A 17567-nucleotide genomic window follows, 5' to 3' on the forward strand; every position below is an offset into this window, starting at 1 on the left:
AGCAATGAGAGGGAAGGCCAGCAGCCTTGGGAGCAGGCAGTCAGCTGGAGGGCTTGAAGCTGGGGGATAGGTGGGAGCTTTTCTGTTGCCGCCGAGAGAAAAACGGGAGTGAGTAAAAAGGCTTTCTGGGAGGACAGCGGAGCGGGGAGCAGGACTGGTTCGCTGCCTGGCAGGCGGGCGTGTCCAGTACAGGCCGGTGCGCCGCGTCGGCTCCGCGGAGGCTGTAAGGTGGGGGCGGGGGAAGCTGAGTATAGGTCAACCAAGGACAAAGGAAGCCGGACACTGACGCAGGTGGCCTCCCGATTCCGGTTCCTAGGCGTCTAGGGGGAAACTCAGTCCCCGTCTAATGCGGGTCTTCAAGCTGCCTCATCACCGCACAACCTTCTCAGGCACTTCCGGTAAGAATCCCGGCACCCTCAGCTCAGACCCCGCAGAGCCTCGCGCAGGCGCCTCGGGACTTGGCGGAGGCCGCCGACTCGGAGGGAGGGAGGGAGGGAGGGAGTGTGTGTGTGTGTGTGTGTGCGCGGACTCGGAGGAAGGGAGGGTGTGCGTGCGTGTGTGCGTGCGTGCGTGCGTGTGTGTGTGTGTGTGTGTGCGCGTGCGGACGGAAAACCTGTTCTGCGCCTGCGCTGTCTGCTCCTCCCCGCCCACCCCCCCTCCCCCTCCCAAACAGGTCCAGGGGAAAACAAACCCTGAGCCGACGTAGCTCACCCCCGGGACTCCCGGCCGGGGTCGCTCTTCACTCCTCTGCGCCTCGTCGCATCGAGTCCTCAGAGAGCTCCTCAGGGTTGTGGGGGAGGTAAGAGCCCCCCAGTAACTGGCCTCTTGGCCCTCCCCTCACCCCTGCTGCACTCGCGGAGGGGGCGGGGTGGCCGCTGGATCGGCCGACCTGAGTGCCGGGTCTGGCCCTCCTTTTCCTCCAAGGGCCGAGTCTAGGCCCCCGACTTGTTCTCTTTCCGAGCTCCTTGAGTTGGCCAGGGAATCACGACCCTCAAACCTCGTGTCCCTTCGGTAGAGCCTGGCCGGCTGGACCAGGCAGGGAGGGCAATCTCGGCGGCTTTTTGCCGGGTCCCACCCACCGGGGCCGTCCGGAGTACTCGGGGCTGCGGTGGGAGCGGCCTGGGGGGCCGCGGCGGGGGCTGGGAGAAGTGCCCCTGGGGCTGCCTGGCCCACCTTCGGAGGGGCTGTGCCTGCTAGAGGGGACTGTCGTTCCCGCGGAGAGGTGTCCTGTGCGCTGGGAGGACTCCAGCAGAAGAATCTGTCATCGCCGCCTGTGCTCTTTCGCAAACCCCATTCTCGCACCGATGCATTTTCTCATCATTTTAGATCTGAAGGATGCGGTAGTGTTCCTTTCCTCTACCTTTTCTTTGGTACCTTTGAAAAATCCTAAAAGATGGCCTAACTTTGAAACTATTAACTTACTTGTTCTACCGTGATTACAAATTATTCCAGACTGAGTGTTCTTACTAGCTTGACTCGTGTGGAAACCATCCCATATATTTGATAAATTCATCTTTTCCATTTAACAAAATAAGGCAATTTGTTGGTTGAATTAGGTTCCATAATTTATTAGAACTTGTTCCTTCTGAATTGGCAAGAGTGCAATGGTTTGATCCAGTAAAACTGTAATTTTTCACCCACTTTCTCCCCTTTTTTTCTCCCATGGATGTTAAACTGCACACTTAGTGTCACAAAAAATCTTAAATATAATAAAGATTAAGAAAAAATAAGCCATAATTCAGCCATTTAAAGTGAATCAACCGCAGTTAATATTTTGACTTTTAATCTCCCAGGGTTTTTTCTCATGGCATTTTCTTAATTAAGATGATGAGATGTTATATACAGTTGGATTGCCTGCTTTTTTTTTGCTTAAAAATTTTTAAGTATTTCCTCCAGTTTTTAAAAAGCTTCATGAGTATCTTTATGATGTTTGATTACACAAGTAATACATGAGTGAACTATCTTTTGGAATATGGCAGTTAAAGCTCAGTTCCCATTTAATTATCACCCAAATTGTAATGTTAGGTAATATGATGGTATCACAGTTTTTTTTAACCCAGTGGGTTTCAGGATCCCTTTACAAACTTAAAGGTGACTGAGGACTAAAAGATTTTTTGTTCTTTAATGCAGTATTTTGCTATTTTAGAAACTAAAATTCAGAAAATATTTAAAAATTGTGCATTAAAAACCCTTTATATATTGAATTAAAGAGTATTTTTGAAAAATATATTTTTCTTAAAAAATGTAGTGGGAAGGGTGGCATTGTTTTGTATTTTTGTAGATCACTAATGTCTGGCTTTATAGAAGACAGCTGGATTCTCAGATTTGCTTGTCTCTTCACTCTTATGTGCTATCTTGTACACTAAAGCATATTAAGAAAGTCCAGACTTGCATAGATAGGTGTTTGGAAAAGGAAGGACCTCACAGATCCCCTGAAAAATTCTAGAGTCTTCCAGGGGTCCTTAGACCAGTTTGAGAAAGGTGATTTGACTGTTCTTATGTTGATGAGCTGTTAGGTTCTTTGAAATTTTGCACTATTACAAACATTGCAGCATTCAAATTTCTTTGTGATGTGTTCCTGCACACAAGTGCTAATGTTTTTCTAGAAGTAGAATTACTTTTGATGCCTGCATAATTTTCTAATGTTGGTGTTTAGATGGTTTCAATTAATGATTTGGTAGAATATCTTTGCATATTTTCAGTTGCTTTGGATTATTTTAAATTTTTAAAAAGAATTGTTACATCAAATGTTAGGAAACTTTTTGAGGCTATTGATACATATTATCACATTGTTTTTCTGAGAGGGTATTCTGGTTTACTTCTTGTCATCCATATTGGAGATGCTTGTTTTGTCACACCCTTACCAACACTTTTATCATTATTATTATTTTAATAAGTTTTTTAAGTTTATTTTTTTTAGAGAGAGAGAGAGGGTGTGAGCAAGCATGGTGGAAGGGCAGAGAGAGAGAGAGAGAGAGAGAAAGGGAGAGGAAGAATCCCAAGCAAGCTCTGCACCATTAGCACAGAGCCTGACACAGGGCTGAGACTCACGAACTGCAAGAGCATGACCTAAGCTGAAATCAAGAGTGAGATGCTTAACCAACGGAACCACCCAGGCACCCCTGATCCCTTATATTATTAAAAGAAATTATGAGACTCTGGATCTTGGGGTCATGAGTTGGAGCCTCATGTTGGGTGTAGAGATCACTAAGAAAAACTTGTGTTCTGATTTAGTAGGCAACAAATGATATATGTTATAATTCAGATTATTTTGATAGTACAGATTGTGCTTTGAATATTTTTTCATAATCTTACTAGTTCATACTATTTGCCCATTTATAATCCAGTGTCAATGTGTTGTTTTCTAAAGGGTTTTTTAAAAAGTTTGTTTATTTATTTTGAGAGAGAGAGCTGGGGAGGAGCAGAAAGAGAGGGAGAGAGAATCCCAAGCAGGCTCTGCACTGTCAGTGTGAGCCTGACCAGGGACTTGAACCCATGAACCTTGATATCATGATCTGAGCCAAAATCAAGAGTTGATACTCAACTGATAGAGCCACCACATGCCCCCAAAAAGATTTTTAGAAATATATTTATTTATTTTTTCAGAGAGCACAAGTGGGGGAGGGGCAGAGAGCAAGGGACAGAGGATCTGAAGCAGGCTCTGCTCTGACAGGCTGATAGCAACAAGCCCTATGTGGGGCTCCCAACTCACAAACGGTGTGTGAGATAATGACCTGAGCTGAAGTTGGACCCTCAACTGACTGAACCACCCAGGTGCCCCGCGCCCTACCAGATTTTTATTATCTTTTTCTTTTTTAATTTTTAAAAATGTTTATTTAGTTTTGAGAGAGAGAGCATGAACAGGGAAGGGGCAGAGAGAGAGGAAGACACAGAAACCGAAGCAGGCTCCAGGGCACAGAGCCGGATGCAGGGCTTGACCTCATGAACTGCAAGATCATGACCTGAGCTAAAGTTGGATACTTAACTAACTGAACTACCCAGGCACCCCTTTATTATCTATTTTGTATTGTAAGGATATGCACTATAAGTTTCTAGGAAAGGAAGAAAATTATCTTTTTTGTTATTTACAAAAGTAGTACATTTTTGTAAACAAAAAGTAAAATACAGATATGTATTATGCATTATCTATGGAATTACATAATGTAGATGTGAAAGGCATGCATTATCACAGATACCATTATTACCAGTTTGGTATTTGCCTCTCTGTTTTTTTCCTGTGCCTTTGCTAATACTTTTTTTTTTTTTAACAACTTACTTGTAAAATTGGGTTTGTACTGTACATGACATTTTGCTATTTGATTTTTAGTCATTTAGTACTCTATACTGGATATTTTCCTATCAAAGTGCATATAACGCTGGGCAAAGTTTTATCCAGAGTGGCTTTAGAAACACTAATTGTGATCTGTAGTTATCTGATGTCAGGCTCCTGTCCTCTTCTATATTCTCTTCCTAGGTGATCTCATCCATTAACAGTTATGTGCTGCCAGTTCCCAAATCTTTTATCTATCTCAGACTTCTCTCCTGCATTCCAGATCCTTATATTCAACTGCCTATTGGACATCTCCCCCAGGATGTTCTCAAGGTACTTCAAACAACAGTCCAAACGTGAACTTATTTTTTCACTTAGTCCTGCTCTTCTTTGTATTGCCTGTCATAGTCAGTGATACCACTGTCTGCTCAGTCACCCATGATGGAAACCTGGCAGTAATCCTAGCTTTCTCCCTTGTTTCACTCTCCAGAATTTCCCATTCTTTAGTCACTTTTCTATTGATCCCTTTTCCATCTGCTCCGCATTATGTCAGTTCAGGCCCTCACCATGTCTCATCTTAACCATTTAGGAGTCTCCTTACTATTGGTTTTGTTGGTTTTCTGGTTAATTTTCCATGTTGTTGCCAATTTTTTTTAAATCATGAAGAGATTTTTAAAAACCATTTTTGTAAAGGAAATATTGTAAATATTTTATTGTAAATCTGGGAGTATATAAATGGTCAGGTAAGTAAAGATATTACCTAAAACAGGGGCGCCTGGGTGGCTCAGTCGGTTAAGCGTCCGACTTCGGCTCAGGTCATGATCTCACGGTCCGTGAGTTTGAGCCCCGCGTCGGGCTCTATGCTGACAGCTCAGAGCCTGGAGCCTGCTTCTGATTCTGTGTTTCCCTCTGTCTCTGACCCTCCCCCATTCATGCTCTGTCTCTATCTGTCTCAAAAATAAATAAACATTAAAAAAAATAAAAAAAAAAAAGATATTACCTAAAACAGGTTGCTATATGTACACACAAATAAACTTCTTTAGAATAGGGAGTATATCTTATATTCCATTTGTGTCCTTTTACTGTACATCATAGATTTTTGGCACAGTAAGTACATCTTAGTTGATTGAAATGGGAATTATGTGCAGCTTCAAATGTCATGTTAAAAGGTTTCATTTACGTGGGGCGCCTGGGTGGCTCAGTCAGTTAAGCGGATGACTTCGGCTCAGGTCATGATCTCGCGGTCTGTGAGCTCGAGCCCTGCGTCGGGCTCTGTGCTGACAGCTCAGAGTCTGGAGCCTGTTTCGGATTCTGTGTCTCCCTCTCTCTGACCCTCCCCCATTCATGTTCTGTCTCTCTCTGTCTCAAAAATAAATAAACGTTAAAAAAAAAAGGTTTCATGTACAGTATTTGCATTATATCTTTTATAAATTATTGGATTCTATTATTATTTAATTATCTTTCCTTTTTTGCACCTTTGTAGGCACCTCAAATGACATAATGCTTAGTAGTACACTGGTATACATAGAGATACTCTGTAAACATTTAATGAATTCCATAATTTTTTAGAAAAATGCTGGTTTTTTTCCTAATGAGAGACTATTTCTAGGCCTTCTAGTTCCTGTGCTTTAGTTTTTTAATATTTCTATATTCAGAATTCCTTCACTACTTAAAAAAATTTTTTTTAATGTTTATTTACTTTTGAGAGAGAGAGAGAGAGAGAGAGAGACTGAGGTGTGAGTGGGGGAGGGGCAGAGAGAGGGAGACCCAGAATCTGAAGCAGGCTTCAGGCCCTGAACTGTCAGCACAGAGCCCAGTGAGGGGTTTGAACTCATGGACTGAGATCATGACCTGAGCTGAAGTCGGATGCTCAACTGACTGAGCCAACCAGGCACCGCGCCCTCCCCCCCCCCCCGCCAAATTTTTTTTTAATGTTTATTTTTGAGGGGGAGAGAGAGACAAAGCGTGAGTGGGAGGCAGGGGCAGAGAGAGAGACAGAGAATCTGAAACAGACTCCAGGCTATGATCTCTCAGCACAGAGCCTGATGTGGGGCTCGAACTCACAAACGGTGAGATCATGACCTGAGCTGAAGTCCGATGCTTAACCAACTGAGCCACCCAAGCGCTCCTTAAATTTTTTTTTTTAATGTTTGTTTATTTTTGAGAGAGAGAGAGACAGTGCATGAGTGGGGAGGGGCAGAGAGAGGGAGACACAGAATCTGAAGCAGACTCCAGGCTCCGAGCTGTCAGCCCAGAGCCCAACATGGGGCTCGAACCCACGCACCATGAGATCATGACCTGAGCTGAAGTTAGACACTTAACTGACTGAGCCACCAAGGCACCTGATCACCTGACCTTCTAAATAATTTTTTAAAAATTTTGAAATACTGAGGTTTATTCTTTGTGTCATAAAGTTCTGTAGTACGTTCCTGTGTAAGGTGTAAGGTCCATATCTAGGTTTGTATTTCTGGCATGGGATGTCCCATTTTTGGGATGTCCAGTTTTCTCAGCACCACTTGTTGAAAAGACTAGCCTTTCTCCTTTGAACTGCCTTTGCGCCTTTGTCAAAGATAATTTGACTGTATTTATTTGTGTGGGTCTATTTCCAGGATCTCTATTCTTTTTATTTTTTATTTTTTTATTGTTGTTTTTAATGTTTATTTATTTTTGAGACAGATGGAAACAAAGCGTGAGCAGGGGAGGGGCAGAGAGAGAGGGAGACACAGAATCTGAAACAGGCTCCAGGCTCTGGGCTGTCAGCACAGAACCCCATGTGGGGCTCAAGCCCATGAACCATGAGATCATGACCTAAGCTGAAGTCAGATGCTCAACCGACTGAGCCACTCAGGAGCCCCACAGGCTCTCTATTCTTTTGCACTGGTTTATGTGTCTTTTTTTTTTTTTTTTTTTTTGCCAGTACTACATTGCTTTAATTATTATAGCTTTATGAGTCTTAAAATTACAATGAGTTGTCCAAATTTGTTCTTCTTTTTCAGCGTTATGTTGGCTATTCTAGGTCTTCTTCCTTTCTGTATACACTTTAGAATTCTGAGTTTCCTAAGCCCTACAAAAAGGCTTGCTGGGATCTTGATTGGGATTGCATTGAATCCAGAGATCAAGTTGAGAGGAACTGACATCTTAACAATATGGAGTGTACCTATCCTTGAACGTGGAATATATCTTCATTTAATTAGGTCTTCTTTGATTTTTTTCATTCGTATTTTGTAGTTTTCCACATATGGGTCCAGTATGTATTTTGTTAAATTTATACCTAAGTATTTACTCTTTTGATGTGCTATTGTAAATGGTATTTTTTAAAATTCCAAATTCCAGTTGTTCCTTGCTCATGTATAAGAATGCATTTGATTTTTGTATATTAACCCTGTATCCAACATCCTTGCTATATTCACTACTCTATTTTGGGGGGGCCAGTTTTTGGGGATTTTCTACATTGAAAATCATGTCATTGCAAATAAAGACAGTTGTAGTTCTTCCTTTCCAAATGGTGTATCTTTTATTTCCTTTCTTACTGCAGTTTCAGTACTGTGTTGAATAGGAGTTGTGAAAGAAGATATCCTTTCCTTGATCCCAATCTTTGATTGGAAAGCATCCAGTTTCTCATCATAATGTATATAATATTAGCTGTAGGCATTTTGTAGCTATTCTTCATCAAATTGAAGAAGTTTCTCTCTGCTCATAACTTGCTGAGGGTTTTTATCATAAGTAAGTGTTGAGTTTTGCAAATGCTTTTTTTTTGCATCCATCGATATGATTATATGATAATTCTTTAATCTGTTACTGTGATATTTTCAGAGGTTGAACCAGCCTTGCATACCTGGGTAAATTTCACTTGGTTGTTGTGTTAATTTTTTTTATACATTGTTGGATTCTACTTGCTAATATTTTGTTGAGGATTTTTATGTCTGTGTTCATGCGCAATATTGGTGTGTAGTTTTCTTCTTGTAATGTCTGTATTTGGTTTTGGTATTAGATTAATACTGGTCTAATCAGATGAATTAGGAAGGATTCCCTCTGCTTCCTTTTTTCTGAAAGAGATTGTGGAGAATTGGTATTATTTCTTCCTTAAATATTTGGTAAAATTCACCAATGAAGCCATCTGGATCTGGTGACTTGTGGAAGGTTACTAATTATTGATTCAGTTTCATTAATAGATACAGGGCTGTTTGGATTATCTGTTTCTCTTTGTGTGAGGTTTGGTAGCTTGTGTCTTCCAAGGAAATGGTTTATTTCATCTAAATTATCAAGTTTGGAGGCATAGAGTTATTCATATTTCCTCATTTTCCTTTAAGTTCATATTATCAGTAATTTTGTTCCCTCTTTCATTTCTGATATGGTAATTTGTGTTTTTCTTTTTTTTTCTTTTTTCTTTTTTTAATTTGAGACAGAGAGAGCATGTGTGAGCAGGGGAGAGGGGCAGAGGGAGAGAGAGAGAATTTTAAGCTGGCTCCATGCTCATCATGAAGCCTGATGTAGGGCTCTATCCCATGACCCTGCGACCATGACCTGAGCCAAAATCAAGAGTCGGATGCTCAAGCTACTGAGGCACCCAGGTGCTTCACTCTTTTCTTGATTAGCCTAATTTATCAGTTTTACTGATTTTTTTTTCAAAGAAAGGAGTTTTTGGTTTCACTGATTTTTTTTTTTTTCCTATTTCTCTGTTGCTTTCCTGCTTTTAATCTCATTGTTTTCTGTTTTAATCTTTGTTATCTTTGTTTCTACTTGTTTTGCTCTTCTTACTCTCCTTTTTCTAGTTTCCCAAGGTAGAAGCTTAGATGATTGATTTTTAGTTTTTTTTTTAAACATATGCACTTAAGTTATAAATGCCTCTCTATGCACTGCTTTAATTGCATCCAACAAGCTTCACTTGAATCTTTAAGATTTTTGCCATCAATTTTCATGATCGCTCCCTGCCCCCCCCACATATGTTCCTTATTTATGGCTTCCTGTTCCTGTGTCATATATGCATTGCTGTTTTTCTGAGAATATTAGTTTCTTTGAAGTTTTCTTCTGTTCCCTGCGTTTTTCTCTTATTCCAAGTTCCTTTTGTTTGTTTTGGTGTGTATGTTTTTGTGTCCTATTGTATATGTATGAGATAGCCACAATTTAAAAATGGAAAACGGGTTGACTGGGTGGCCCAGTTGGTTAAGCATCCGACTTCGGCCCAGGTGATGATCTCGTGGCTCATGCATTTGAGCCCCGTGTCAGGCTCTCTGCTGACAACTCGGAGCCTGGGGTGTGTTTTGGATTCTGCTCCTCCCTTGCTCCCTCCCTCTCTCTCTCTTTCTCTGAAAAATAAAATAAAATATTAAAAAAATTTAAAAATGGAAATAAAAGAAGTAATGTGCTGTGTTAAATTAGGATGACATGCCATTATTATTGAAAATTGTTCTGAAGTTTACCTGTTTCCAGAATAATTATTGTTCTTTTTAAAAATTTTTTTTAATGTTTTTATTTATTTTTGAGACAGAGACAGAGCATGAGCAGGGGAGGGGCAGAGAGAGAGGGAGACACAGAATCCGAAGCAGGCTCCAGGCTCTGAGCTGTCAGCACAGAGCCTGACGCAGGGCTCAAACCCATGGACTATGAGATCATGACCTGAGCTGAAGTCGGATGCTTAACCGACTGATCCACCCAGGCGCCCCTAATTATTGTTCTTTTTTTTTTTTTAACGTTTATTTATTTTTGAGACAGAGAGAGACAGAGCATGAACAGGGGAGGGGCAGAGAGAGAGGGAGACACAGAATCTGAAACAGGCTCCAGGCTCTGAGCTGTCAGCACAGAGCCCGATGCGGGGCTCGAACTCACGGACTGTGAGATCATGACCTGAGCCGAAGTTGGACGCTTAACTGACCAAGCCACCCAGGCGCCCCTAATTATTGTTCTTTTAAGGTGACCTTTTCTGAAGGGTCCTCTACCTTTGGAGTATAAAAGTTTAACTATAGAGTGGCCACCTGTGCATTTCTCTTTATTGAAATTGCTTGGTATAGGGGTTACCTGCATCTGTTGAGTTGTGTTTTTCATCAATTCTAGAAAAATTCCTACCATTATCTTTTTAAGCATCCTTGTTTCATGCTGTCTATCTTCCTTAGAGGTCTCCATTCTTATGATAGATGACTTCTGCCATCCATGTCTCTTACCCTGTCATATGTCCCTCTTGTCTTTCTGGGCTGTCTTTTAGGTTGTTTTTTCAGGTAGGTTTTCTAGTTCATTTTTCTCTTAAGCTGTGTCTAAGCTTTTTAACTCATTTTTAAAGTGTCCTTATTTTTTTCTGGACCTCAAGTGTTCATTTCATGGCACTATCATAAATGGTTCTTGTAAAAAACTGTCTCATTTTTGTCTTTTATCCCTCATTTCCCACTCTTATTCTTCACCCCAGGGAACTGTTCAGATGTGCTTCATAATGTATATCTTTTTGTTATGTATTATTGCAAAATTTATATTGTTGATTATGTTTTACAAAAGTAGCAGTATGGAACAGATTGGAAATTTTTTTTAGAAAAGGTCATTTACCAAAGACAGTGTGAGGAACGTTGCGGTAGAGTGTTCCACCTTCTGGATTAAGTTGATTGCTTTGTTTTGATATCATCTAACTTGTCTCTCTATGCTTGGATTTCCTGTAAATACGTAGTTAGTTCTAAAAGCTTGATTAGGTTGAGGTTCAGTTTTTTTGGGTAAGAATACATTATATGGGATACTGTATCTTCCACATGAGGCACATAATGTTTGGTTCTTCCACATTTATTTATTTTTTTAATGTTTATTTATTTTTGAGAAACAGAGAGTGCGAGCAGGGGAGGGGCAGAGAGAGGGAGACACAGAATCTGAAACAGGCTCCAGGCTCTGAGCTGTCAGCATAGAGTCCAACGCGGGGCTCGAATTCACGAACTGTGAGATCATGACCTGAGCTGAAGTCAGACGCTTAACCGACTGAGCCACCCAGGCACTCCCTTCCATATTTATTGATAGTGAAATTGATCACTGGAAGTCAGATGTGTTTGCCTGTTCCCACCATTATAAAGTTCTCCTCCAATCTTTCGTCTAACACTTAAATTAACATCCATTGATAGCCATTGCCTAGTCTATTATTTGCATTAAGGATTGCCAAGAGATGATTTAAAAAATTTTGATATACATCTGCATTTATTACCTGAGATTGTTACCTAAAGAACTTTCCCTCAGCAACTACTTAAAGTACATTTTGTTAATAAAGGGAAGGATAAGTTATTGGCTCTTTTCCCTTAATGTATCACCTTTCAGAGCAATGGGTTTATGCCCTGGCAACCCTCTAATGAGTGGTGGTATTTGTTTTTGTTTTTAGTATCATTAAGATCTCTTTGTTTTTTATCTATTTGACTTGTGTTCAGTCCTTTGCAGGCTTAGTTAATTTGATGTTTGGTTGTCCTATTTAAGACAGTAGGAACCCCTTCAACTAGGCTCCTGTGTCGTTTTGATTTTATCCCATTAGTCACTGATAGATTTCTTTAAGGTGTCTCCAGACTTATATGGAGAAGTTTTTGACATAGATCAGAGGTTTATCTGCTTTATTCATAAAGCTAACTTTTAGTTTTTTTTATATTTCTCTTAATATGTTCATTTTCTATTTCTTTAACTCCTGTTCTTAGCTTATTAATCTTCAGTCTTTCTCCTATTCTAACATAAGGATCTAAAGCTGTATTTGAAGTACTGCTTTTGCTGAATCCCATAAGTTTTTATATGCAGTATTTTTATTTGTAAGTGGTATATTTTATATTACCATATCATATATATTTATTTGATATAAAGTTCTTATAACTATTTTTAGCATTCACTTATGAATTCTTTGATTATGTACCTTAAGTAACTCATGTCACTTAGATAAGTGTTTTAAAATTTACAATAGTGTATGTATGTTATGTTGTTAGAGTTGGTTTTCTTGTCATTTTGTATATAGAGAGGCAATTGCTTCAACTAAATTGTAGATTCCTCAAAGGAATTTATTTGTGTCTATTTCTCGACTATGTTTCTTGGTATGCAGTAGATGGCATAATATTTATATGTTAGAGAATTAAATGAACTCTCATGACTTTTTATTTTCTAGGCATAGAGAATTAAATTCTGAATAAGTCTTTAAGTAGGATGGACAGTTATTTTAAAGCAGCAGTCAGTGACTTGGACAGACTCCTAGATGATTTTGAACAGAATCCAGGTGTGTTGGTTTTTAATTTTTGTTACTAATGGAATTTTTAAATGTCTGTGCATCAGTTATCTAAGATATAGAGTACTGTTAGCAAATTTGGTTTTAGTTCTGGTCACAAGGTTATATGCTGTAAGGAGTTCATGTTTTATTATAACATGTTAGTTTATTCTTATACAGAATAGAACCAATAGCCAGAAATAGAAGTAAGGAAGCTAGTTTTCTCTATAGATACAAATTTAACTAAAAGACCTTTAAAATCAACATATGAGCCAGCTGAAAGCAACTTGAAAACTTTACATGAATTGGTATTTCATTACTATGAGAGATAGTGTTTTAGTCACTTTATTATTTTTTTATAATGATATTTTATAAAGACCAACCCCATTTTTTTGAGTTTATTTGTTTGAGAGAGAGAGCACAAGTAGGGGAGGGACAGAGAGAGAGAGAGAGAAGGAACCCAGAGCAGGCTTTGCACTGTCAGTGTGGAGGCCGATGCAGGGCTTGAACACAAGAACCTTGAGATCATGACCTGAGCTGAGGTCAGACACTTAACTCACTGGGCCACTCAGGCACCCCTGTTTTACTCATTTTAGAATGAAGACTAGGAAACTGGAGAGAGAACCAAGAAGTTAAATTGTTTTTCAGCTCTTCTTCAGTCTGGTTTTTATAGTGCAGCTGAGTTATTTTGGTTTGTGTGTGTGTGTGTGTGTGTGTGTGTGTGTGTGTGTGTGTGTTTAAAGTTTACTTATTTCTTTTGAGAGAGAGCGCGCAAGTGTAGAGGGATGAGTCGGGGAGGGGCAGAGAGAAAGGAAGACACAGAATTCGAAGCAGGCTCCAGGTTCCGAGCCGTCAGCACAGAGCCTGATGTAGGGCTTGAACTCATGAACTGTGAGATCATGACCTAAACTGAAGTCCAATGCTTAACTGACTGAGCCACTCAGTCGCCCCTATTTCAAATGCAACTTTTATCACATTGTGACATTTGCATTGAATAGTAAAAACTCCCAAGTAGTTTAAATAAAAATAATGGGGGGTGGAACGCCTGGCTGGCTCAATCAGAGCGTGTGACTCTTAATCTCAGGGTTTGAGCCCCACATTGGGTACAGAGACTACTCAAAAATAAAAAAATCTTAAAAAAATTTTTTGGAGGTTGTTACCCCTTGTAAGAAAGTAGTCTACCTCTGGTCTAAATAAAAGTTCAGTTTAGAAGTCTTAGAAAATGTAACATCTTTGTGATAATTTTAATTTGGCTCTCCTGAATAACATTGTATCTCTCTTTTAATTAGATGAACAAGATTATCTCCGAGATGTGCAAAATGTATATGATTCTAACCACTGTTCAGTTTCTTCAGAGTTGGCTTCCTCGCTACTACCAAAGGATCAACAATGCATTAATTGTTGTGCCTCATCAGAAACATGCTATGAAACAAATCAGATTTCTCTGAACAAAACACTTGAGGGACTAACTTCTATACAAAATGAAAAAAATGTAACAGGACTTGATCTGCTTTCTTCTGTGGACGGTGGCACTTCAGATGAAATCCAGCCTCTGTATATGGGACGATGTAGTAAACCTGTCTGTGATCTGATAAGTGACATGGGTAACTTAGTTCATGTAACAAATAGTGAAGAAGATATTAAACAATTATTGCCAGATGATTTTAAGTCTAGTGCAGATTCTTTGATTGGATTGGATTTATCTTCAGTGTCAGAATCTCTTCATGCCTCTTCAACAGACCGTGATAATAATACTGTCAGAGAAGAACAGAATGATGTCCACTCTGAATTACAAAATAGAGAAATTAGTGGAGCTGAAGAATTGGGTATGAAAGTAGATACAACACCTTCAGATTCATGTAATTACAGCGGAAAAGAGAATTTAAAGGATAAAAAGATCTCTAATCAGTTAGAACCAGTTGTTGATGGTTTTAACATGCCATCTGCTTTGACTCAACAAAGTTCTAAAATGTTTGATACCAAAGACAACCTACAACACAAGAACCAGCCATGTGAATTACTAAAAGCTGATAGCTGTTTGGTGGAAGATGAAGTAGATGTGGCAGTCATAGCTGCCACAGAATGTTTAAAAGAAGGAGACTGCACAAGTGCTGTGCCCTGCAGTGTTCCAAAAAACGAAGATTTATACTTACATGACTCAAATTCAAAAGATGAAATTTTCAAATTACCTGACTTTTCCTTTCAGGAAGATAGGACTGCTGTATTTGTAAAACAATCTGCAAAAGAAGACTCAAGAAATATAGATCTTAAAGATAATCAAGATACAATCCAAGATTCCTCTCCAGCTTTACAGGTTTCAGATGAAGAGATCTATTCCTCATTGACCTGTCTTCCAGTACCTGGGTCTTTGTGTGGATCATTAATTGAAAGTAAAGCAGATGGTGATTGTTTATCACAGAATGAACATAAAGATAACATACAAGACACAGTGACAGTCCATGAAGAAATACAGAAGAGTGTTATTCTGGGTGGGGAACCGTTGAAGGAGACTGATCATTTGAAACAGGAAAAATGTGAAAACGTAATTGAAAAGGTGGGAGATAGAAAGGAAGAGTCCAACCAGATGGTAATCAGAGTTGAATCTTTGGATTACCCTGGTAACACAAATTCTTCTACAGCCACAGAATCTCAATTGGAGCTTTCTGGTGCTGATGCCCCAGAGTTTCCTGATGGTTGTGAAGGTCTCCCTTTTTTAAGCACTGATATCAATGGGCAAGACTTAGATTACTTTAATATTGATGAAGGTATGAAAAGTGGAACACTAATTAGTGATGCTGAACTTGATGCCTTTCTAACTGAACAGTATCTTCAGACTAGTAACATAAAAGCCTTTGAAGAAAATGTGAATGACTCAAAATCTGAAATGAATCAGATAGATGTGAAAGGCCTAGATGATGGAAATGTCAGTAATACATATTTCAATGCTGAAACAGGAGCTACTGGGGAAAGTCTTGGTATTAATATGATTTGTGAAACAGTTGATAAACAAAATACAACAGAAAATGGTGGCCTTTCTTTAGGGGAAAAAAGTACAATTGCAAATGAACAAGGGTTATCTAACAATAAATCTGAGATTATGAATGAATTATCAGTCTCTGATATTAATAGTCAGTCTGTTCATGTTGGAGGGGCTAGACCTAAGCAATTGTTTAGCATTCCACCAAGACCAGGGAGTTCAAAGGAACCAGGTAAACCAGATGTTCCAAATATCCCTGAAAGTGAACCCAGCACAACAAATACGATTGTTCCAACCACTTGTACTACTGATTCTACAGCTGATCCTCAGGTTAGCTTCAACTCTAATTATATTGATATAGAAAGTAATTTTGAAGGTGGATCCACTATTATAAATGTGAGTGAAGAATCTCTACCTGTAAACACTTGCAAAGAAGGCCTGGTTTTGGGCCTAAAACAACCTACTTGGGTTCCTGATTCAGAAGCTCCAAACTGTATGAACTGCCAGGTCAAATTTACTTTTACGAAAAGGCGACACCACTGCCGAGCATGTGGGAAAGTAAGTTATAAAAATCTTTGTTTTTTATTCTTTTGAAACATTTATTTTTTTTTAACATTTATTTATCTTGAGACAGTGTGTGTGCATGTGTATGAGCGAGCGGGTGGAGGGGCAGAGAGAGAGAGAAAATCCCAACCAGGTTCTGTGCTGACAGCACAGAGCCCGACTTGGGGCTCAATCCCACAAACTGGGAGATCATGACCTGAGCTAAAACCAAGAATCGGACACATAATGGACTGAGGTGCTCCTATTCTTTTGAGACATTTAAAATGAAATTTAATGTTACAAAACGGATTGATAGATGATTTAAAGTTTTAGTTTAAAATCATTATTTTTCACCTATGTGGAAATAAATAAAACACTTTCATTTTATAGATTGCTTGAGAATGAATAAATGTCACATTGTCACGAGTATTACATACTGGGAAATAAGGAATACTAATTACTAGTTTTTATGAAATCTAAAGAATATGTGTCTTTATCTCTCTAACATTTACACTTGAGATGTCCCAAATTCACTATATCCCCCTGGGTCCTTGAAGTCTTAATTTCAAGACCATTTTGCAGTTAGTGTTAGAGAGTCTATCTAGGGAAACACTGGGAGAAAGAAAAACAAATTGGTTGCCACAAGGTTCAGAATGCTGAAGCTGGCGTTGTTTGCATTCTGACTGCATTGACTATAAACTCTAAGGGTTTCCTATAGAAATAACATTTAATTCTTTCAAATTTTTTATTTGTATTCATTTATTTTCATTTTATTTATTTTAAAGAGAAAGAGAGTGAGTAGGGGAGAGGGGCAGAGGGAGAGAGAGAGAGAGAGAGAGAGAGAGAGAACCCCAAACAGCTCCATGCTCAGCACAGACCCCAGTGTGACCTGAGCTGAAATCAAAAGTTGGATGCTCAACCGACTAAGCCACCCAGGCACCCCAACATTGCATTTTTTATTCAGCATTGATTTTCAGTATTGGGTTGGTCTCAGATCACCCCTCTTTTCTTTTAGAAAAATAATGACATTCTACCTTTAAAAGTTGTAAATAAAGGACCACAGAAAACTTTTTAAATTGTAAAGTTACTCATTAAAGAAAATTTTTGTTCCTTTCCAATGAACAGAATTGACTTAAAGGAATTCCCCTTGTGAGAGATACAATTTTATTTTTATTTTTTTATTATTTAAAAAAAATTTTTTTAAGTTTTATTTATTTTTGAGAGAGAGTGAGAGAACATGAGCCGGGGAGGAGCAGAGAGAGAGAGAGAGAGAGAGAGAGAGAGAGAGAGAGAGAGAGAATCCAAAGCAGACTCTAGGCTCTGAGCTGTCAGCCCAGAGCCTGATGTGGGGCTCAAACTCATGAACCACAAGATCATGACATGAGCTGAATTCGATGCTTAACCAACTGAGCCACCTAGCCACTCCAGAGATATGATTTTAAGTTGCAGAAACCTCATTGAAGTAAAACAAATAAAAAATAATTATTTTAATAACTATCTATGATTATGGTGATTAGAAAAATTATTTATATCATCAAAAAATGGTGTTTGGTTAAGTAGATTTTGGGCCTCCTCTCTCCCTG

General features: G+C 39.2%; 1 protein-coding gene across 4 annotated transcripts in view; it reads left to right on the forward strand.

Moving 5' to 3' along the window:
- The first annotated feature begins 248 nt into the window (after positions 1-248).
- The window catches only part of ZFYVE16 (zinc finger FYVE-type containing 16), a 52106-nt gene continuing 34787 nt past the window's right edge, over positions 249-17567 (forward strand). Inside the window, exons 1-4 of one of the 4 annotated variants that reach the window (XM_045496926.1) lie at positions 249-398; positions 4475-4603; positions 12369-12476; positions 13754-15999. In XM_045496926.1, the coding sequence (XP_045352882.1) occupies positions 12407-12476; positions 13754-15999 (2316 nt within the window). In that variant the 5' untranslated portion in view covers positions 249-398; positions 4475-4603; positions 12369-12406. Of the gene's footprint in view, positions 399-502; positions 800-4474; positions 4604-12368; positions 12477-13753; positions 16000-17567 lie in introns of those variants that run through there. The other 3 variants (XM_045496916.1, XM_045496906.1, XM_045496897.1) reach the window with 3 other exon arrangements.

This window comes from Leopardus geoffroyi, chromosome A1 (assembly GCF_018350155.1).
Source record: "Leopardus geoffroyi isolate Oge1 chromosome A1, O.geoffroyi_Oge1_pat1.0, whole genome shotgun sequence".
In the NCBI taxonomy this organism is placed as follows: domain Eukaryota; kingdom Metazoa; phylum Chordata; class Mammalia; order Carnivora; family Felidae; genus Leopardus; species Leopardus geoffroyi.